The sequence below is a fragment of the Leptonotus elevatus genome, chromosome 11 (assembly GCF_054856555.1).
Source record: "Leptonotus elevatus isolate MCC_2025b chromosome 11, RoL_Lele_1.0, whole genome shotgun sequence".
Lineage (NCBI taxonomy): Eukaryota > Metazoa > Chordata > Actinopteri > Syngnathiformes > Syngnathidae > Leptonotus > Leptonotus elevatus.
Window position 1 is genome coordinate 15,565,946 of NC_141249.1, and position 19,881 is coordinate 15,585,826.

General features: G+C 41.9%; 3 protein-coding genes across 9 annotated transcripts; 1 reads left to right on the plus strand and 2 right to left on the minus strand.

Moving 5' to 3' along the window:
• Positions 1–67: 67 nt before the first annotated feature.
• On the minus strand, positions 68–8,994 carry chaf1a (chromatin assembly factor 1, subunit A (p150)). 5 transcript variants are annotated; one of them, XM_086088728.1, is made up of 17 exons: positions 8,744–8,994; positions 7,814–7,881; positions 7,689–7,733; positions 6,571–7,208; positions 5,814–5,873; positions 5,458–5,702; positions 5,303–5,384; positions 4,900–4,968; positions 4,592–4,809; positions 4,285–4,453; positions 4,062–4,142; positions 2,448–2,546; positions 2,118–2,367; positions 1,865–2,018; positions 1,411–1,723; positions 1,256–1,337; positions 68–664 (listed from the first exon to the last, which is right to left on the minus strand). In XM_086088728.1, exons 2-17 carry the CDS (start codon positions 7,827–7,829, stop codon positions 552–554), a joined length of 2,634 nt encoding a protein of 877 aa, XP_085944854.1. In that variant the 5' UTR covers positions 7,830–7,881; positions 8,744–8,994; the 3' UTR covers positions 68–551. The 5 variants fall into 5 exon arrangements, with proteins under 5 accessions (XP_085944854.1, XP_085944855.1, XP_085944852.1 ...); XM_086088729.1 differs by lacking the exon at positions 8,744–8,994 and adding an exon at positions 7,971–7,988; XM_086088726.1 differs by lacking the exon at positions 7,814–7,881.
• Positions 8,995–10,328: 1,334 nt separating this feature from the next.
• On the plus strand, positions 10,329–15,079 carry scamp4 (secretory carrier membrane protein 4). 3 transcript variants are annotated; one of them, XM_086090269.1, is made up of 7 exons: positions 10,329–10,507; positions 10,898–10,924; positions 11,178–11,278; positions 11,358–11,536; positions 11,989–12,090; positions 12,932–13,049; positions 13,446–15,079. In XM_086090269.1, exons 2-7 carry the CDS (start codon positions 10,918–10,920, stop codon positions 13,629–13,631), a joined length of 693 nt encoding a protein of 230 aa, XP_085946395.1. In that variant the 5' UTR covers positions 10,329–10,507; positions 10,898–10,917; the 3' UTR covers positions 13,632–15,079. The 3 variants fall into 3 exon arrangements, with proteins under 3 accessions (XP_085946395.1, XP_085946396.1, XP_085946394.1); XM_086090270.1 differs by having other exon boundaries at positions 10,346–10,507; positions 11,380–11,536; XM_086090268.1 differs by having other exon boundaries at positions 10,373–10,507; positions 11,178–11,306; positions 11,380–11,536.
• Positions 15,080–15,855: 776 nt separating this feature from the next.
• LOC147166010 (uncharacterized) lies at positions 15,856–19,349 on the minus strand. The gene is made up of 4 exons (XM_086089917.1): positions 19,292–19,349; positions 17,613–17,957; positions 17,231–17,368; positions 15,856–16,133 (listed from the first exon to the last, which is right to left on the minus strand). The coding sequence occupies exons 1-4, from the start codon at positions 19,326–19,328 to the stop codon at positions 15,964–15,966; spliced, it is 690 nt and encodes a 229-aa protein (XP_085946043.1). The 5' UTR covers positions 19,329–19,349; the 3' UTR covers positions 15,856–15,963.
• Positions 19,350–19,881: the final 532 nt, after the last annotated feature.

Sequence of the window (19,881 nt, forward strand, 5' to 3'; positions counted from 1 at the left end):
TAGCCAGCAAATCTCTCACATTTGTGAATTCAACTCTTGCAATTTTGATCCATGAAAACAATGCAGCCAATTTTATACTTGTTTAATGAATTATTCTTGTTCAAGTATGCTTGCAAAACAACGCATATTTATATAAAACATTTCTTTACTGGATCTAACTTTACAAGTACAGGTCTAGCAGCTACTCCAGTGAGCCGTCATTGTTAGGAAATAATCAGAGTAAGTGGCACAACAGTGAACAAATGGCATAACCTTTAATCTGACGTTAACTTCAGGCAGCCTATATACAATAACATGGGAACAGTAGTTCTAGAATGTAAATAATGCTGTTTGTTTGGATGCTTCTTGTCACGAGTGGTGCGTCGGAACTGTTCAAAACACACCAAACATGCCTGAGAGACTTGTCAAGGTAGCACCCTTGCCACTTGGCGGCGGGGCAATGCCAGCGTGAGCAGATTGCGCCATTTGAACTCCCTCGACGCTCATGGGGGAGGAAACTTGAGTACAAAGAAGGCCAGCCCGAGGAAGATGGGAAGTGCATCGCCTTCGACTTAGGCTGTGGCGAGGGTCGGAGCAGCGCTGGCCACTGGCAGAGCGGCCGTGTCGGACGGGGTGACTTCCATCATTTCGCTTCCCTCAGTAGGGGATTTTTTTCTGGCTGTGCCTACACAAAGAGCAATTGCCAAGTTTGAAGATTAAGATAAAAAAACAAACTGCTAATTTGAATAAATAAGTAGAATCATGATAACAGGTCAATGAAACTTAACTCATGGCGGGGTAATTACAGTACGTTAATAGATAATCATATCAGTTTACATACGAGCTGCGGCAAATCAAAACAGCAGCACATAAACATAATTGGGAGACTTACCATGTCTTGTTAACAAGATCCCTGCCAAGTAATAAAGGATGATCTGACATTATGTGGATTAGTTCCAACAGCGTTGACGTGTGTGCGCGCCAATGTCTATAACTCCTGGAGCAACATAGCTTGCTTGTTTCACCCAATATTGTGCTCTGCTACGTATTAGTTTTATTTAGGGATGCACTGAAATGATTTTTTTTGACCGAAAATGAAAAATGCTTGGCCGAAAACAAAAACACCGGGGGGGTGCGGGGAATGATTTTTTTTTTTTTTTACTATCATTGCATTTATTATAATTAATTAAAATTATAAAATATTTATTTAGCACTGGCATTTTAACAAAGCACAATATACATTGAAATGCGTTCACACCACATTATTTTTGCTCACCACTTTGCATGGAGACAATGATGCAGTCGTCATCATCCTCCTCCGTGTCCGCTTGAAAACCATCGGCCTCCATTTCTTCTGTCTGACAAAGGTTAAGACAAACAATATTAGCCAAATGTGTTAAAAAAAAATTTTTAGGTATTAAAGTTGGTTACCTGTTCACTGTTATTACATCGCTTCATGAATTTGGTTATGGACATGCTGCCAGTGCTCTTTCTTTTGGAGGCCGACGAAGTAGCGGAGGGCGTCTGCGGCGTGGTAGGAGAGTTGCCCTCGGAGCCTGTGGCCGCCTCCTCGCGGGACTCCCCCCGTGCGCCGCTGGTCAGGTAGGACCACTGGCCGGGCACGGGGAGAGCCTCCAGGCCGAAGCGGGACAGGATGTCCACATGTACATACCAGCAGCAGCGTCGGTAGTTGGAGCGTTTCTCATAAACGGCGTTGTTTTTGATTAGACGCTTCAACTGTATTCTGAGGAGAAAATGGGGAAAATAAACTAGCACTCGAATGCTGCCAGTAATAAAGTCCAGGTGGACAAATGCCTAATCGACTGTTACGGGTCCAATGCGGCAATTTAGCAGGCTCTCTGTGTGAAAGATGCTATAGCTTTACCGGGTAGGCACGTCCGCCGAGCTCTCCGGGCTGGACAGTTGAGGAGGTGGCGTGGAGGACGAAGTTTTGTGGCGACAAAATTCCTGAAACTCCGTGATGATCACTTTGCTGCTGTTCACGTTGCCATGCAGCAGTGGCAGCAGCTGACCAAGTACTGGAAAGAAAAAGTTCATCAGTTCAAGTCGGGGGTGGGGTGGGGTGGGGGGGCAATGAGACGTAAAAATGACCTAAAAAGAAAACACCTCACACTTACATTGTGCTTCTCTGTTACACTTCTCAGCCTGCTCCTCCGGGCTGGCACTCATGTCAGCCTTGGGTAACGGTTCAATGAGGCACGCAGCATGTGCCTGCAGAAGATCCGAGACCGGCCCGTCGCCCTCCCAGAGGCAGCCCCTCACCACCGGCTGCAGCACCTTCATCTTGTTCTTGGTAGACATCAGCTCTTCCCACTCCCGGGCTTTCAGCCTCTGCTGCAGTTTCTGCTTTTCGAGGTCGCCGCCATCCTGCAGAGAAGCACGGCTGTTCAGACATCTGACGCAAAGAACCCCCCCCCACTTAAAATGGCTGCTGATGGCCGGCATACCGCTTCCTCGAGTGCACCCTCGTCGTCTGAAAGATAGCCGTGAGGAACGAAGAACCCGTCGTTGTCGTCGTCGTCCTCGCCTCCTTCGTCCTCATCCTCCTGAAAGGGGTAACTGCTTTCAACATGCTAAATCTTGACATATTCAACCAATTATCAACTTAAAGATACACACATGATGCATGACTGGGGGCGGGAAATTAAGCTTTGCGAATTGAGAGGCTTGCCAGGGTGCCTAGCTATATTTCACCGGCAGCCGTATGCCTCCCAGCGGAGTGGATCTACCGCTGTTTCCCTGCTTTGAAAGAACACACTTTGTGCATGGGCTCTCACCCCTGCGAGAGCCAAGAGCCGAATGGACGCCGCCTTGTCAGTTGGAGTGACCCCCAAGCCACTTGATCTTTATTCAGCAATTCCAGAAAATAACACATAGTCGTACTCTTGGGTCGCTGTCGCTTGCAGCAAAGAGGCTCTCTCTTACAGTAAAGCCGGGCCACTTTACAATCAATGCGCATCCGACAACTTAACAAAATAAAAGCGGCCAACGTCGTTCCAAGGAGTCACTATAACACAATTTAGCAGTAATAAAATAAATAATAATGCATATATTTGTGGGAACTGGCGTCAAGTTGCATTTTACAATTTTAAAAATGTGCAGAAGTTCGCAAGTTACTGCATGGTAAAAATTTGAAAGCTCTTAATATGAAAAGAAAAATGTACGGAACTGTCACCATTGTCAGTAAAGTTGCGTCATTTTACAATGTGCATCCGTATTGAACCTAACAAAATAAAAGCATTCAATGTCGTGCAAAGGAGTCATTAACACAATTTAGCAGTAATAAATTAAACAATGCATATATTTGTGGGGTCAAGTTGTATTTTACAGTTTTTAAAAATGTGCAGAATTTCACAAGTTACTTCATGTTAAAAATTAGTCAGCTCTTTATAGGAAAAGAAAAATGCACGGAACTGTCACCATTGTCTTACAAGCGCAATTATGCCATGTAGTGAAAGAAAAATGACCAACGAAAATTTATGTCACACTCGTTTTTTTTTACGGTACAGTAACTTTAAAAATATATATAATAATAATAATAATAATAATAATAATTAAATTATGAATTGTAATGAAATTACTGTATCAAAAACACTAAAACTGCAACCATATTTCTATAGTCAAATTTTAATCGACTGACACCTCTAGCTTTGACTCATTTGAAGCAGAAAGACGCCCTCAAGAGTGTCAAAGGACTGTCTTCTAGTATTAGCAAGTGTTTCCGATGGCATAAGGTTAATCTATGCGCCACATCGGATACACATACAGAAGTCTAAACTGCGTTCATTTTGTGCGACACCTGAAAGCTTATGAAGATGCACCAATTTCCACTCCTGTTGGGTTTGATGAGCCGATCGGACTCAGCCACAGACAGCATTTACCAACTTTTTGCGAACAAAGGACTTGGATTTGAACGTTCCGCTACAAAGGTCATGCATTTGAGCCGTTTAACAAAAAGCAGGATGGAGTGAAAACGTTACAATGTGCACTGCTAAATTAGCTACACGTGCTAGCCAGCCAGGCAGAGAGCCTCCTTATTCGAGCAATGTCGTCGGACTCACCCCTTCACTGTGTGAAAGGGACTCCCCAGGTTCCTCTTCCTCCCACTCTTCATCACTGTCCACCTCATAGTCCAGCAAATCCTGTCATTAAAACGGGCAATGACAGTAAGAGTCGAACCTTGTACTCAAACACAATTGCCACAACATATTTGAAGAGGCAGAGCATGAGGTCAACGTGATGACTTTTAGTCTCTCTGCACTTGAAAGAGGACTGTGTTCTTACCGAGTCTTTCCTGAGGGGGCAGCGTGGTGAGATGTGCAAACTCGTCTTCCTCCAAGTGCCCCAGTAAGCTGGACGGTGGTTCTCACGAAAAAGCAGCAGTTTCATAGGACCGTACAGTTTGCGGTCGGGTACGCCTTCTGGTTCGGGCCCATCCACGGCTAAACAATCGCTGGGAAGAAACACATTGTCAAACAGTACAATCTTTGTTAAATGAATTTGTTTTTTATGGGAGACATATTGTATCATTTTCAAACCCTAAAAAAACGAAAAAAATTCAAGTATTTCAAGTATCAACGGTGTGTCCCACCTATCAGGGTTTGTCACTCTGGGTCTAGTGGCATCAGAGCGACGAGGTTTCTGGCTGATCCAGTCCTCCAGTGAACACGGTCTGTCCCTGGGGCGTGACAAACAGCGGTCCAGTTCCTCAAGGGCAGACTCCTCGCACTGTACCCGGCACAACGGCGCCATGCACATGTTGTCCTTGATCTCGAACGGCGCAAACTTCCCACAAGCCACTGCGAGAGTCTGAGAGACACGGGAAGCGGATTCACAAGGTCTGCATAAAAACGGGCCTCCAACCGGTAGGGCTACGTAGCCACGTGGAGCTCAACTCACCTTTGGAGCCTGCTGGATTTTGGGTTTCTGGAAAAACCTTGTGATCTCTGCTTTCTCTGCTTTGAGACGCTAAAAAATGAGCCACAGCACACTGATTAGCAGTAAACCACTGTAAATTAAAGGCACCATCATGGCTGTACTATGTCAAAATCTACATATTGGAACCACACGAGAGAAAAAAAAAAGTTAACTTTTTTTTTCCCTCCAAGAAAGAAAACTTTACAAGAATAAATTAGTCTAGTTGTTTCTATATACTGTACTTGTTGTATAGATCTATTCTTTTCGTCATTAGGATTGCAGGTGAGCTGTAGCATATCCCCGCTGACTTTGGTACGGCAAATAATGTATAGACATACTGTACATACCTATGAATAAATGAGATGCTTTTTCAATATGAACTCACGTCTTTCTCTTCTTTAACCCGCTTTTCTTCTTCCTTCATCCGCTTCTCTTCCTCTTTCTTGCGTTTCTCCTCAAGCTTGGCCCTGTGGTAGAAAAGTGTTAAACATACTGAAAGGTGAGGGAAAAAAACCAGGACGCTGGGACTTTGTGACTCACTCCAATTTGGATTTGCGCTGCTCTTCCTTTACTTTGAGCTTCTCTGCCTTTTCCCGCTCCTCCTTCTCCTTTTTCTCCCGCTTCTCTCGCTCATCCTTTTCCTTCTTCTCTCGCTTTTCCTTTTCGCGTTCCTCCTTCACCTTGCGGCTATCCTCCCTTTTTTTCTCCTTGGCTGCCCTGGCCTCTTCCCTTTGCCTGTCTTTCTCCTGGCGCAGTCGAAGCCTCTCTTCTTGCTCTTGAAGAATCTAAATGGAGACCAAAGAAGAACTTGGATTTTTCTTTTTAGAAATGGTGACATACTGTCACACCAAAAAGCCACGACTGTAAAATTATCTTCAGAACGAACCAAGTCTCACCTTTAACGAGCGTCTTTTTATCTTCTTATCAACGGGGATTTCAGGAGTGGTTGTTAGATCCTAGGATGGAAAAATCGAGTTTTAATTTGACTGAAAGGTGCAAGTTCGACATCTCGTGTCAATACTCAGATGACAGAGGATTTTATTTTATATGTTACTAGCCAGTCAGTCTGTAGGTCATCACTACAAGTGCAAGCCTAAAATTAATTTCATGCATTAACAACAATTGAGGGAAACATTCATCCATCCCTTTAATTGGGGACCAATTGAACCTTTAATGTACCTGTGTTTTATCTGCAATTAGAATAAAATAATGCAATAATTATGATGCAGTTAATGGGTTGGGAAACTTTTGTTTAGAAGGGGCCAATTTAGTTATTTAAAATAATCCACAGCGACATCCTCAAAATATTTACAATTTGGTGTAATGATGACCCAAAAAATGTTACTTATTAAATATAATATATTTGTGGGCTTTGAGTTTTTCTGAGGTTGGATTCATTTTAAGAATGCCATGACAAACGTATGCCACACTGTACTGTCTACATTTTCAACATATTTTTTTAATTGTACATTGTATTCCTTGACTTTCTGTAAGCCTTGTGCGTAACAGACAATAAAGCTTATTTCCTCTGTATACATATGCAGATGTTAAATTGCTGTGTGCAAGGATCATTATGTTTTGTTTTGTTTTTTTACTAACAAGACACCGTTCTAGGACAAGGTGTGAAAGACACGCGGTCCTGCGAGCACGTACTGTAGTCGGCGAGGTGGCGGGCGTGTGCTCGTCTTTTTTAGTCCTCTCTGGTGTGCTCTCGTACATGGAACTGCCCGACAAATTTGACAGCGTTGACTTGTTCCCAACACTGGACATGTTCCCCGATGCTTTCTGCTCTTCAGGCTCGCTGTCAGGCTCGCTGTCAGTCTCCTGCGTCGTATCGAACGGTAAGATCCCATCCTCCTCTACTTCCTCAGCCGCCACCACCATCTCATCATCTTTATTTGCCAGGCTTTCTTCGCAGTCTGACGTGTGCGTAGCGCGATCCGCACAGCTTGAGTTCCCACAGGACAGGCTTGTGTCCCCGCTTTGTCTGTTTTTTAACGTGCGGTTGGGGGTGACAAAAGGATCCTGACACTTGATGGGAGATGGTCCGTCATCAGTAAGATCTATAATGTCCTCTTCTGAGACTGAAGGGCGCCTTTTGCTGAGGAAGCAATCGAGGGGACCGCGGCCATTAACCAAGGGGGGTCTACTGGGTAAGGTGAGGGGAGAGTGCTCGTTGTCATTCTCCCTGTCAGAGACTTCTGGTTCGGGGCAAACGTGTGCACGGGGGCGCTTTGGTGATGGCTTGTTTTCTTTTGTTTCCGAGTTCAGGCGCTTGAAAGGGAGGCGAGCTGCATGCAGAAAAACAAGTATAGTTACTGAACATGGCAGCTATAAAGATGCTAAATACAATGAGGAAATTTTCAAGAGGACATAACATGGCAAACGGAGGTTTAAATTGCTTGCATACAAAGAGCTATCTAGAGTGGCTGCCGACCCATCAAGTGTTAAACTAAACAACCAAGTGAATCTCTCATAAACGGAAATCGGTCGAATTGTTTCACTTTCAAATCAAATTCTCCTTGAATCGTTTCGCACCCCACATATGGAAATGTCTTTTGTGGAGTTATGCACACACCTATAATCCACTAATTGCTAGTGCAGGCCAAAATTTAGAGTTATCAACAAGTGCTCATTCCATGATTTTCTTTTATTTTTAGAAAATTTCACAATGATGGCGGACACTTCCCCACATTGCTAGATACAGATTATGAAGATTAGGATGGTCTACCTAATAAAGTTATGTCAAAGTCTATGCAAGCTATATTTACCTTGTACGAGTTTCTTGTTGACCTTATTAGGTGTACAATCCATACCTAAACAAAAGAAAAAAAGCTGGATATCAGAAAGCAAGTAACAAGGAATTGGTACTTTTACACATAATGCGAAAACATACATCTGCATCCTTCCATGTTTTGTTCTTCTAAATGAAATCAGGTCAGCAGTTTATTATCAAGTGGAACACTGTAAAATGAGTTTAAAATTATATTAAAGGGATTGGTTAGGGGATGATAGTATGAGCCTACTAGTAACTCTTAATTTAGGCAGTATACATTTGAGGGGGAGTGCGTTCCTCATTTTAACCGGGTCTTGGTCTTGGTAAAAACACGAATGGCGAGGGGTCATTGTATAGTACTTGACTTTTCATAGCAGGTGTTGCATAAAGTTGTCCATTTGGCTCCCCTCCCGCCTCCCAGTGTGCGTTAACGGCAATGGACTTACACACCGGTGACGTCTCGAGTTAAAAAAGGCTGTGAGGCGGTCAGGAAAATAATAAAAATACATAACATCTCGAGTACAAAAATTCCCAGCCGTACACTTCCGACTTCCGAGTGTTTTCCACACCGAATTGCAGTGGTCGTCGAATTGAATGTGGATTCGGTTAGCTTAGCAAAGCTAACCCAAGAAGGCCAATCAGACTCAGCGGCGGCTCCAGTTGGATCATCCCGTCCTTGAGCACCTTTTAACGGCGAGGGGTCTCGGGGATAGCCTGCCGGTGTTGGGAAGATTGAGGCCCGGTGTACACAGCGACATGAATGGGCCGAATAGTTGAACCAACGTGAAGAGTTGGACGAACGTCAGCGTTTACGTGACAGTCTGCTGAACGACAACTTTTATTAACAGTAGAGGCGGCGAAAATGTAGCATTTGCGCGAGGCCAAAGCAACATTAGGCGAAACTGCCAAGCAAGTGGACATATTCCTGTGTTACACATACAGTATATTGTGTGCCAACCTTTAAAAGGAAAACGTACCCCATGAATAACAAAATGACATTTACAGACGTATATTTTGATATATATTGACAAGCTAATGACAATAGCGTACCTCGTCTACGGGGTGTCGAAGCTGCCAAGTGCCCCTCTGCTGATGGTTGCTCCGCCGCCAACATCCTAGTACCACTAACTTGGGGGGACCCTCTCCGCTGGATGAAGTTCGAAAACAACCCCGGTCGAGTGGGGAATTTTACCTTTGGTTGCTAGATAACCGTCATGTATCGCTAATGTGTATCCCCTAAACTACCGTACACTTTGGCTGCGGCACAGTCCCTCCCAGGCTTCCCCGCTGCCTGCCTCCTCGCGCTTCTAGTCGGAATTGGCGGGAGTATGTTGCTTACGTCAGAAAACACATCTGATTGGTCGGACGCAAGCCCCTGAGTGTCAACCAGAGCGTTTGTTTTGTTTGACTGAGATGCACATATTGAAAACAATGCACTTTTAGTAAATGTTTGAGATTAAAATGAATGTTGATACTATTTCTAAATGTCAAGGCTGACTACTACTAACGAGTTTCTAAACTTATAACGTTGCATTTTTGTGTGAATAATTACGAACACCCACTACCGAACCACCATGTACACTAAACCAAAGGTATCTTTTTATATGTCGCTCAGACTGTTGCATTGGCTGTTCCAATTGGCCACTGAGTTTGTCGAGCTGCGTTTAATGTACCCTAGAAGTCGGAATTTGGAGGTTTATTTTGTCATAGTCTCAAGTACCAGATGGCCTGTAGAATCAAGATGGTGTATCCCTTAATGGTGCGTTTCGGGTAAGCATCTTTTGTAAATTTGCACCCTTTGAGGCGATAACAGCTCAGCTATGATGACAATGATGGGGGACGAAAATAAAGTATGACATAAGGAACCAACGGAAGCATATATCTGCCATACCAAATAAAAAAATTCAGCCTCACGTTTTAATGTGATACATTTCTTGTTTAAATGTGATACGTTTGACGTTATAACGTGATACATTTCACATGATGATACATTAAAATCACGTTATATTATATGTATTCAATTTCACATGATAATATATTAGGTATGAGAGCACATGCTGCGAAGAAAATTTTACTTCAACTAATACTCAAGTCTTCCTAAATCCTAATATTCTACTTAAGTATTACTTTCAAGTCGAAAGGATGACCATATTTTGATTTCCCAAAAAAAGCGCACTACCCGGCGTTGAGATTTAAAAAATTCTCAAAGATGACATTCATTATAACTATTTTTATGCCTATTTGAGGCATCTGCAATGGATGTACTACTGCATATGTTTGCATTATTGATAGAAAGACATCACAAATCAGAACGAATCTTTTAGCAGGGTTGTATTCTTTTTTAATGTATGTTATCCCCCCACACCCCTTCTACTGGGATTATAGAAAATCCCACTTCCATGGAACGCACCATAACATACACTCGCCAGCCCGCTTTTAGGTGCTGTACACGTTTTGGTGTTTATCATTAACCGTAATAGGATGCACTAAACGATTTACAAACTTTTCTTTTCGATTTTAACACGCACATGTAAGTGCAAAAGCTTTTAAAGTTCGTGTTTCAACGCGTGGGCGGCTTCAGAATTGAAAATTGTGTTTTTTTCCCCCAGATTGAAAGTCACGCGCTTCCTGTTTACTAGCCACCGTGAGCTGTGGGAATTGTAGTTTCCCCTGCTGTTTAGCACATTGAACGTAACTGATTCGGAACTACAGGCGTGTCAGTGACGCGCAGGCGCAGTCGTGAGTTTAGTAGGCGGGTCAAGGAAGCGCATCTCGAATGATTTGCTGACCACCCCTCAGATGTCGACGTGAGAGGTAAACGTTTTCTCGCTAACTATAATGCGTAATTTGTCACGTTTAACCGCGATTCACGGGTTGTGTTTATTGGAAAAATGTTCAAAGGACAGTTGCTTGCATAAATTGAAGTTTAACGTTTTCCACAATGTGCAGCACATTAGCTTTCAAACGTTATGTGAACCCAAACAGATTTTCGGAACCATTTATGTGCACTCGACTTTTGCATGCTTTGCAAGTTGAGTAGCTGTAAAATATATACTCATTTATGTAGTCCACATGTTTAAATCACTTAGATTACCTTTTTTTTTTAGTAAAAGGTAAACGTTTTAAGGCTGTAACGTGGATAATGATGACATGAGATTTACCTCCTGTATGACTGCTTGTTTTTTCATGCATTTGTTTTCTTAGGGCAACATTAGGATCTAAACATGACAGGTTTGTCACTTAAAATCATTTTTGTCAGTTGCTATGGTGCAAAGGTGTCAAATTGTCAGCCCAAGGGCAAGAACCAGCTTTTCTGTGTGTTTTGATGAGGCCCAATTGTTCAAAACTAACCATAAAAATGGTCATCAAATGAAGGGGTTCCCATGGGCTACCTGCAATGAAAAAACAAACAAACAGTTTGACACCCTTGCTATATTGCAACTTTCAATTAAATATTGGCAGTCTAAAAGGCTTTCCCTTGCAGAACGGGCAAACAACTTTCCTCCTCTGCCTAAATTCCTAAAAGTGAAGCCATGCTTTTATCAGAATATCCAGGAGGAAATTCCCGCCCAACATCAGCAACTGGTGCGGCGAATCTTCACACTTTGGATTAGTGAGTTGCATTGTCATTTGTAGGAGAATACCACTTTCTGTTCTCGGTCAGAGGACACTGTCGTTTGTTGCAGTTTATTCCGTGACGCTGTGCTTGAATGTGGTTGGCTGCATCGCCTGGTGGGCCGCGGGGGCGCACGGCTCCAACTTTGGCTACTCGTTGCTCTGGCTCATCATCTTCAGTCCTGCAAGTTACGTCTGCTGGTTCAGACCCATCTACAAAGCTATCAGGTGTGTCACTGTGTGAAGGTTGTGGCCTTTTAGCCAAGGAAATTACAACAGAAGCAGCACCACAGACATTATTTAGCACAATTGAAGCATTTCTCTGTATTAAATGTAAAACGCATACAAATGTCCGTTCCGTGACGCTGGTTGTAAAACACAAGACATACTTACAGTATAACACTCTAACTCTACTTGGTAGAAATAAAACAATGCCAAAAATAATGTAAACAAAAATAACACACCGATATAATTCCAGTTTTCTCTCAATTTCCCTCTGAATTAAATGTTTGATGTTGGTGGAAATTAGGTCTACCCTGGCTGTAATTATGACCGTGAATTTAACTCTGACTCCAAATTTGACACGCTTCAAGGCGTTCGACCGTTCACGTAATCGTAAGAAAGAAAATTATCATCACCTTTTTGATGTTTGTTTTATGTCTCTTTCATTATGTCAACAGGGCGGATAGCTCCTTCAACTTCATGGCCTTCTTCTTCATCTTCTTCCTTCAACTGGTACTGGCCATTATCCAGTGTTTAGGCATCAACAATTGGGGCATTTGGTGAGTTGCAGCGAGTCATCTTGTCAAAATGTACCCCCCAAAAAGTTATTTGTACATCCATTGTGGAAAGCTATCTGATCCGTAATGCTGCTTGATGTACAAATTGTTCTAATTTCAAAACACAGGAAATAACATTTTGAGTTAATTTTTTCCAGACCATCATTAATACACTGCATAACTGTAACCAACATTATTAACTGTCACATAATTAACTAGAGGATAACCACTCTACAATATTATGCAATTAAATAAACTAAAACAGCTCACCTTATGGAAAGAGTAAACTAAAAGGAAAGATTACTGAAATTGTAAATTTCTCTCAAGTAAAAGTCACTGATACAATTGTACTTAAAGCTACTGCACGCAGAAAATTCAATTTTGAATCGCTACTGCCACCTGTGGCCAAAAAATGAAACTGCGTTTCCCCTTCTTCACATACACAATGCGCACATGACATCACATCCGTAGACAGAGGGCGGGAAATTCGAACCCGAATTCAGCCTGAAAACAATTGGCCAGAGTCTTGCAGGAGCACCCATTGTGAACAGCTAAGTTCTTATTAGAAGATGTTTCAGTCGTAAATGTTCAAATAAAAGGGCTATTTAAAAGGTATTTTTGGCCAAATTGTTACAGCAGCTTTAAGTACAAGTAAAACTAGAGTTCTCGAAAATGAGAAGTAATAGATTAAAATGTAATCAGGGAATTTTTTCCCATGCATCTTTTTAAGATCACTCATGTAGTAAAATGCAATACTATCAACCAAATGTGGAAGTGCAATTACAGGTTATATAACAAAACACTAACTACACTAATCCTTGTCTTGTCAACCGACACAACGTAGTGGTTGGATTGCTACGGTGACATTTTACCGTTACAATGCAGCCGCCGCCACAGTGATGCTTCTCACCACGCTGCTCTTAACACTGGTGACTGCCTTGATGGCACTGGTGCTGATCAAGGTGAGAGGTCTCACACACACACACACACACACACACACATATGTATTCACATACAAACCCATACATAGAGGTGGGGGACGAGGGTCACATGGCTCAAATCAGACTTACAGTAAGTTGCCAATTTTAGGACTTGGAATGAAATTCACCATTTATGCCACAATTTGTTGCTTCAGTTTCTGGTGTTTAATTTAGTTTGACAGTAAACTTCAACCACGAGTGTCAAGAAAAAACTTGAAGCCTCTTTTTTATTTGTATTTTTTTTATTGTTCACTCTGCCAAACGGTGGCAACTCAACGTTGCTTACTTGACTTTTGTCTAGATTTTACTGTACCCCCACCTCTGACATACGAAACACAAAATGAGCCCCTCCTCACTCTTCTTCTTCAACTGTCACAGGTGCACAGATTGTACCGCGGCATTGGGGGCAGCGTGACTCGTGCTCAAGAAGAGTGGGGCGCTGGTACTTGGAAGAGCGCACCAGCAAAAGGCGAGTCCAGCGTTGTCGACCAGACCGCTCAAGGCCCCAGCTTGCCGGAGTACCCTGCGGCGGTGCCCAATTATCTGGACAACCGCAGCTGGTAGTAGCCCGGCAGCACGCCCACGCTGATGAAGACAACCAGGGCGCAATAGATGCAAACCATTTAAAATCCACCCCATGCATCTTTGATGGAGGACAGTATTTTCTTTGTATGCATTTTTGGAATGCGATAAACGCCTATGAAAACCCGCAAGGTTTAGATGCCCCCCTTAAAGTGTTTATACTGTGGTGCCTTTAGCTTAATTTGATGTGTGACCAGGCTCATGACTCAAATCTCAAATCATCGTTCCCCACTGGAATTAATTTATTATTTAGTTGTGTCTCAACCACTACATCAGGAAATACAGTAGCCTATATTATTAAATGTCAACTTTTGCTTTGAGAAACCCGCCTCCCAATTTTGTTGTAACAAGGAGCACTTGCATGTGCCTTATCTACTGTATGATTGTGTCTTAAGACATCTGACTGGACATTTGCTTTCTGAATAATGAGTCATGTATTTTGCATGTGATGGATAGTCACTTGACTCGCTGGACTAATTAAGCGTATAATGCTGCATGAAGCCTTATCTGTGATTTCGCTTGTTTTGCCGTCTCTGCGTTGATTTTTTTGCTTGCCTGCATTTTCCAGATGGGCTTTACAAAGATGTATTTTGGCCAGCTCTTGTGGAATTTTATTTCACAAAGTGTCCTCTGATGTATTTTGAGCTTCAATTTAAGTATAATATATATTTTTTATATGTAACCGTATACAGTATCTGCATTTTGGTCAAGACTATGAATGTTTGCTAAAAGAAGCCTGCAAATGTCAAAATAGGAAAAAAATGTACGTGAATCTATCTATTGTGTCTATCTATCATTCCATACATCCATCTCTAGCATCCGCAAGACAGAAAAGACAATTTATAAAAAATATACAGTATATCATAGTAGATATATATATATATTTTTGTTTTTGTTTTTTTTGTTTTTGCATTTAGTATTGGAGTAATACATCCATCCATTTACCGAACCGCTTATTCCTCACAAGGGTTGAAAGTTATCAACATATTTAAGTTACATTGGTTTAATATAATAGTAGATTACATTACAAGGTACATATTCACAGATAAAAATGTGCTGGTGTAATCTCAGGAAAGCGCTTGTGAACCTAGGGAACTTTTTTTTTTTGCCGTACTAGAACTAGAATAAAGTGTAAGATCACAGGAGGTGACATTGACGCCCTACTGGTCAGGGCGAGCAAGGAGTAATTAGCTCCTCTGTAGAGATGTGCTTTCAATAATTTTATAGACAAGTGATAGTATTTAAAGTCGCGGTGGGAAGTTGAAGGTCAATTAGTTTTGACTGAAAGTGGATGCTACTGTTAACCTCCTGTGTTTTTGTAAATTTTTATTTTCTAAATAGTGTTTTTGACCATTTGCTGAATTAAAAAAAAAAGATGTTCACTGTGTTACACTAGAAGGTTTGCACAATAAATTATACTGGTGCATATTTTTCGACTACACCATTCATTTGTGTGAAGGTTAAACAGAAACCTGCAATAGGGACCAATGTCAGACAGATTTGAGTGATACATTAGGCAAGGAATTAACATTTCGCCTATTTCAGTCTTAAAGGAAGAAAAATACATTTTTGTTGTTTATCAGCAACTTTCATTATTTCGGTAAGCAGTATTACTGCACATATGCTGCCGTCTTCAAAATTCAAATGAAGCAATTATACAGATGAATCCACATTTACTCTCGAATTGGAGTGACTTTTTTTTAATCCAGTACTATTATCGAAATACATTTGTAAAGTAACTCGCCCACAACAACCCATGAGTCCAAACCACACCGCTAACACTACAAATCCCAGAATGCTTAAGTGTCATGGCGCGTCAGTCGAAACCAACAAGCGCCCGATGCCGTTTCTGTTGCAGACACTGACGTCATTAGCGGCCGACCGTGCCACCAGTCTCCCCCGGCAAATGTACACCTCCCCTGCCTTTCATGAAATTGCCGAACAAAAGATGAAAAACGAGAACTTTTAAGACATGGGGGAGGCAAATTATCAGTTTATGACTGTGAAGGAGAGTAGCTCACGTGGTATGGTGATTGTCTCCAAAACAAATGCAATTTTGAGTAATGATTAAGCAAACCTTAAGTCTCATGTGCTACTTAATAAATATCTGAGTTATTTGTAGTCAAATCAAATGCTATGTAACAAGGGTAGCATTCGGTGTGTAAAAAGAAAGGGCAGGGGGGGGGACTCAAAAAACAACTCTTAATAACAATTGGAAAACACATTTATACACATTAATTTCCACATTGGAATCACAACTCTATATTAAATATAAATTACATATTGAAAAGAAAACATGTGGAAGTTTTGGGCTCTATCTTGGCTGCTGTTTGGGCCTCTGTTTTCTGCTGCTGTGCATGTGCTTGTCCCTGGCAGGACTTGGAGTGCTAGCCATCTGGCAAATGGGAGCCACCCTGAGCTGGTCCCCGAGAGCCGGTGGTCGCGGTGAATGATGTGTGTTCACATAGATTGCACAGCGTGGTTCTAAAAGAATATGAATGAGAAAACCAGTCATGAATTCACCAGTTGAATCAAACATTGGCAATGCTGTAGCTTGAATGTGTTCAAAACACAAGTTAATCAGTTTCCCTTAACAATTTGTTTTATTTTTATTGTGCCGTAGAACTGGAGATCATCATACTGAGACTGTTTCTACTGACATTTGTGACTTTATGAGAAGCAAACTGTGTGGTTTCTATAGCGTGTTGCTGAAAGAAAACAAACACCCCATGTGGTCCACTTTTTGAAGGTCTTATGTGTTATCAAGGTCACGCAGGAGAATACATGCCTGTCTTCCTGTGCCCTACGCTCATCTTTGTCTGCGCTGGTCAACCACAACCACCACCAGCTCTCTCAGCTTGTGGCTTGTGTTATGTGAAGTGAATTCAGAGATTCGTTCTATATAATATACATGTATAAAGATAATTGCTGAAAACGTGCAAAGACTGACAAAAATGTAGTAGGCCCTACACATGTTCAACTGCTTTTTGTAATTTCAGTTTTCCTGATTTTTCTGGGGGGGAGGGTGTGTGTGTGGCTAAAATGGCACCGTATGAGTCTGGCATGTGTCTCCCTCTCCCCGTCCCTTCTAGTACTTGAGCACCTTCGTTTGCATCAACTATTATCCGCACAATTGCGAGTTACTTGGTTATAATTACTTGACCCATTTCTCCCACGAAAGATTAGCTAGCTAGCTTTGCTTAGACCACGAAAAGGCATTTGAACAGCTGGTGGTCGTTATTCATAGCAAAAGTCAACCCAATTTTTTTTTTACAATATCTCACAATACCAAGCGAGTAGGTGATTCCACGGATGAGTACACTGACTGTCCGCCCCGGCTAGCATGCAAATTAGCCGGTGGCTAGCAACTCACGTCGTAGCATGAAAAAGGTCCGTGACGATGTGGTGGAATTCATTTTTTTAGGCTAGGCGTTTTTCTTTAATCATTCAAATCAGGCAAGGTTGTCAAGTGGGTTGTCAAATTTACAAGACATATGTATTTTTTAACTTTATAGGGACCCAAGAAACCCACTAAAACAATGAGCAGTACAAAATTAGCAGCGCTCGAAAGATGAGGCTACCTTTGCGGTGACGTCGTTGGATCAGGACAGCACACAGAAGCAACAGGGCCACTATGATGAGGCCGAGCAATCCAATGGTGACCCACAGCCACCACATGTCTCGTAGGGGTACATCTGTGGGAAGCACAGAAACACCCTCTGCAAGAAATACATGGCTAGTTTGAAGAACTTCGTGCGCACATCAACGCATAATATGCAGTGGGACCTCAAAAGTCGAACTTAGCTTACTGTACCTGACCAGTGTATCAACTCATTGTGACATTTTTGTTTAGTGGTGTTACGTGATATTTTTTATCATGTGCCACGGCTTAACAAAGGTTGAGAAACACTGGCTTTAATAGACAGCTCTCCACAAACGTCAACAGAAACAGCAAACACTTACGGACAAACACTGGTGTTCCACTACTGTTCATTGTCATCAGAGTCGGAATATCCACATAGATGCGGCAAAAGTACCATCCGCTGTGTTGCTGAGTGATGTTGGATAAAGTATAGTTCAGCGAGGTAACTTTGTGCTCGCTACTTTTGGACATTTTGGAGCAAAAGAGTTGCTCAGAGTGGACCAACGAGGGTCCGGATGGATTAAAATGCCAGCATATCTTGAATCTCTCTGGTGTCCAGTTGTTCAGTCGGTGACACAAAGTCAGGGAGGAACCCACGAGAACGTCCACTCTTGCTTGGGTTTCATTTAAAACGGCAGAACACTGAGCCGCTGCTGCAACACAAACTGCATAACAATATCAGGAAAAAAAAGGGTCAGGTTTCATTTTGCAATTTTTTTTAAACAATCTTGACTGCAGAACAGACTTAAACTAGGTTTGGATTCTTCAGTAAATTATTATTTTTTAGAGCGATTTGTTAATAAGGGGTATTTCTCAAGGTGGGCGCATCAATGAATTTTTTGAGAGTCCGTCATTCGTCAACAGTCAGGACACCCTTCCGTCATCGTAAATCCGTCAACATGAAACAAACTGTAATTGTCAATACGTAAATTTTTCCGTCATTTGTCAGCAAAGTGGGCATCCGTCAAAATTCCATCATTGACGGAATGCCCAGATCCGTTTGTACTGACCCGTTTTTTGACGATCCTGATTCTTGATCACATGAATCAGGTATGTTGGAGGAGGGGGCCATCTAAAACACATGTGTCAGGGGTTCGAGGTTTCTTTACTCCAACACACTTGATTCAATGATCAGGATAATTAACAGGCTCCTGTAGAGCTTGCTGATGAGTTTAAAAATATGAATCAGCTGTTTTGAACGTGGGAAACCTCTACAACATGCAGGACTCAGGCCCTGGAAGACCGGACTTTGACACCAGTGATCAAAAACAAGCTAGCTAGATAGGGGGCTCTCCAGGACTATACTTGGGCACAGTATAAAACCTATGTATAGTAATGTTTTTATATTAAATATTGGCCAATAATCCGACTATCGCCTTTTTTTTTTAGCTCCCAATATTAGTACCAACATCAGCCCGAAATAGCCAATATCAGTTTTGTTTGTTGACAACATTAACAAAAATGTGCGAACATGTTCTTTTGATAGAATAAAAACAGTGCTAGCTATTGAAGAACAATAAAATACATGTACTGTAATGTGATAAAGCAAACTTAAAGAGGCAACACACTTTTGTATGAAGATTTTTTTTAAATTGTGCCTCGCTAGGGGAAGAAAGCTTTTTTTTTCACTTTGTACGTAAGTAAATTTTAGAATCTGTAGGTTAAGTACAAGAGTTCAGTACTTACAAGTTTCTATACTTCTACTTAAGTATGAAGTTAGTACTTTTGTCACATCTGCAGCGCTCACAAACACTTATGTACAATGGAGACTTCAAAGAACTGAACATGTTTTTCATATTTCAAACAACCAGGAGATATCCATGGACAGAAAATGCAAACGGCACACAGGAAAATATAGCCAAGCTTTGACAGCTAAACCTCAAAACTGTGTGGCAGACGTGCTAACCATTTGGCAGACGTGCTAACCACTAGTCCACCACACACCCTTCAAATTTTAGATCATATTTTCAATAATAATATTGGCTGTTCTTTTGCTTACCAGTGAGTAGCACCAATGCCGGTTGCTTCAGTGACATTTTTATTATCTTATCATCCAGCCTGCAGTTCTACAAACGCCTCTGAAATAAGACGAAATGAGCTGTGCGTGAGTGGGTAGGAAATGTTTTTCTACCCTCCTCCAAACAGTGTCAGAGACTTTCGCTGAGGTTGCTGCGGTGGGGCGTGCTAAGATGTTACACAGATGGGGGTATATGCACTACAAGTGCAGTACAACACTGCTGTGTCAAACTAATCAGAAGCCTCACAAGTCTCTGCTTGTGACATTTAACTTGGAAGGTACAGCTCTCTACTGAGCAACATGGCACAAAAGTAGAGCGGTTGTCTTGGAACCATTAGTTTATGGGTTTGAATCAATCCCAAGCCCCTGTCCCAATACCTGTACTTCCCACCCTTATTCGTGTAAAAAAAATAATAATAATTGGGGATTGACTTTCTCTTTAAGGGATGAACCAGAAAACATTTTAAGACCTGGCAGAACCACAAATTTAGTTAACTGTATTTTAGCTGCCAAAAGGAAATTGCAGTGCAACTAGGATTTAGGTTAAGGACTCCCTGGTAACTCAGTCACCT

Coding starts and splice junctions, on each gene's coding strand:
- chaf1a (XM_086088726.1), bottom strand. CDS start 8,807: ATGTTGGCGGCGGAGCAACCATCAGCAGAGGGGCACTTGGCAGCTTCG. Junction 2,019..2,117: donor GTGTAACAGAGAAGCACAAT/GTAAGTGTGAGG, acceptor TTTTCTTTCCAG/TACTTGGTCAGCTGCTGCCA. Junction 665..1,255: donor CATTGTCTCCATGCAAAGTG/GTGAGCAAAAAT, acceptor CTCTTTGTGTAG/GCACAGCCAGAAAAAAATCC.
- LOC147166010 (XM_086089917.1), bottom strand. CDS start 19,328: ATGTCACTGAAGCAACCGGCATTGGTGCTACTCACTG. Junction 17,369..17,612: donor TGGAACACCAGTGTTTGTCC/GTAAGTGTTTGC, acceptor TATTTCTTGCAG/AGGGTGTTTCTGTGCTTCCC. Junction 16,134..17,230: donor CCAACGACGTCACCGCAAAG/GTAGCCTCATCT, acceptor ATATTCTTTTAG/AACCACGCTGTGCAATCTAT.
- scamp4 (XM_086090268.1), top strand. Junction 11,307..11,379: donor AATCTTCACACTTTGGATTA/GTGAGTTGCATT, acceptor CGTTTGTTGCAG/TTTATTCCGTGACGCTGTGC. Junction 12,091..12,931: donor ATCAACAATTGGGGCATTTG/GTGAGTTGCAGC, acceptor GACACAACGTAG/TGGTTGGATTGCTACGGTGA.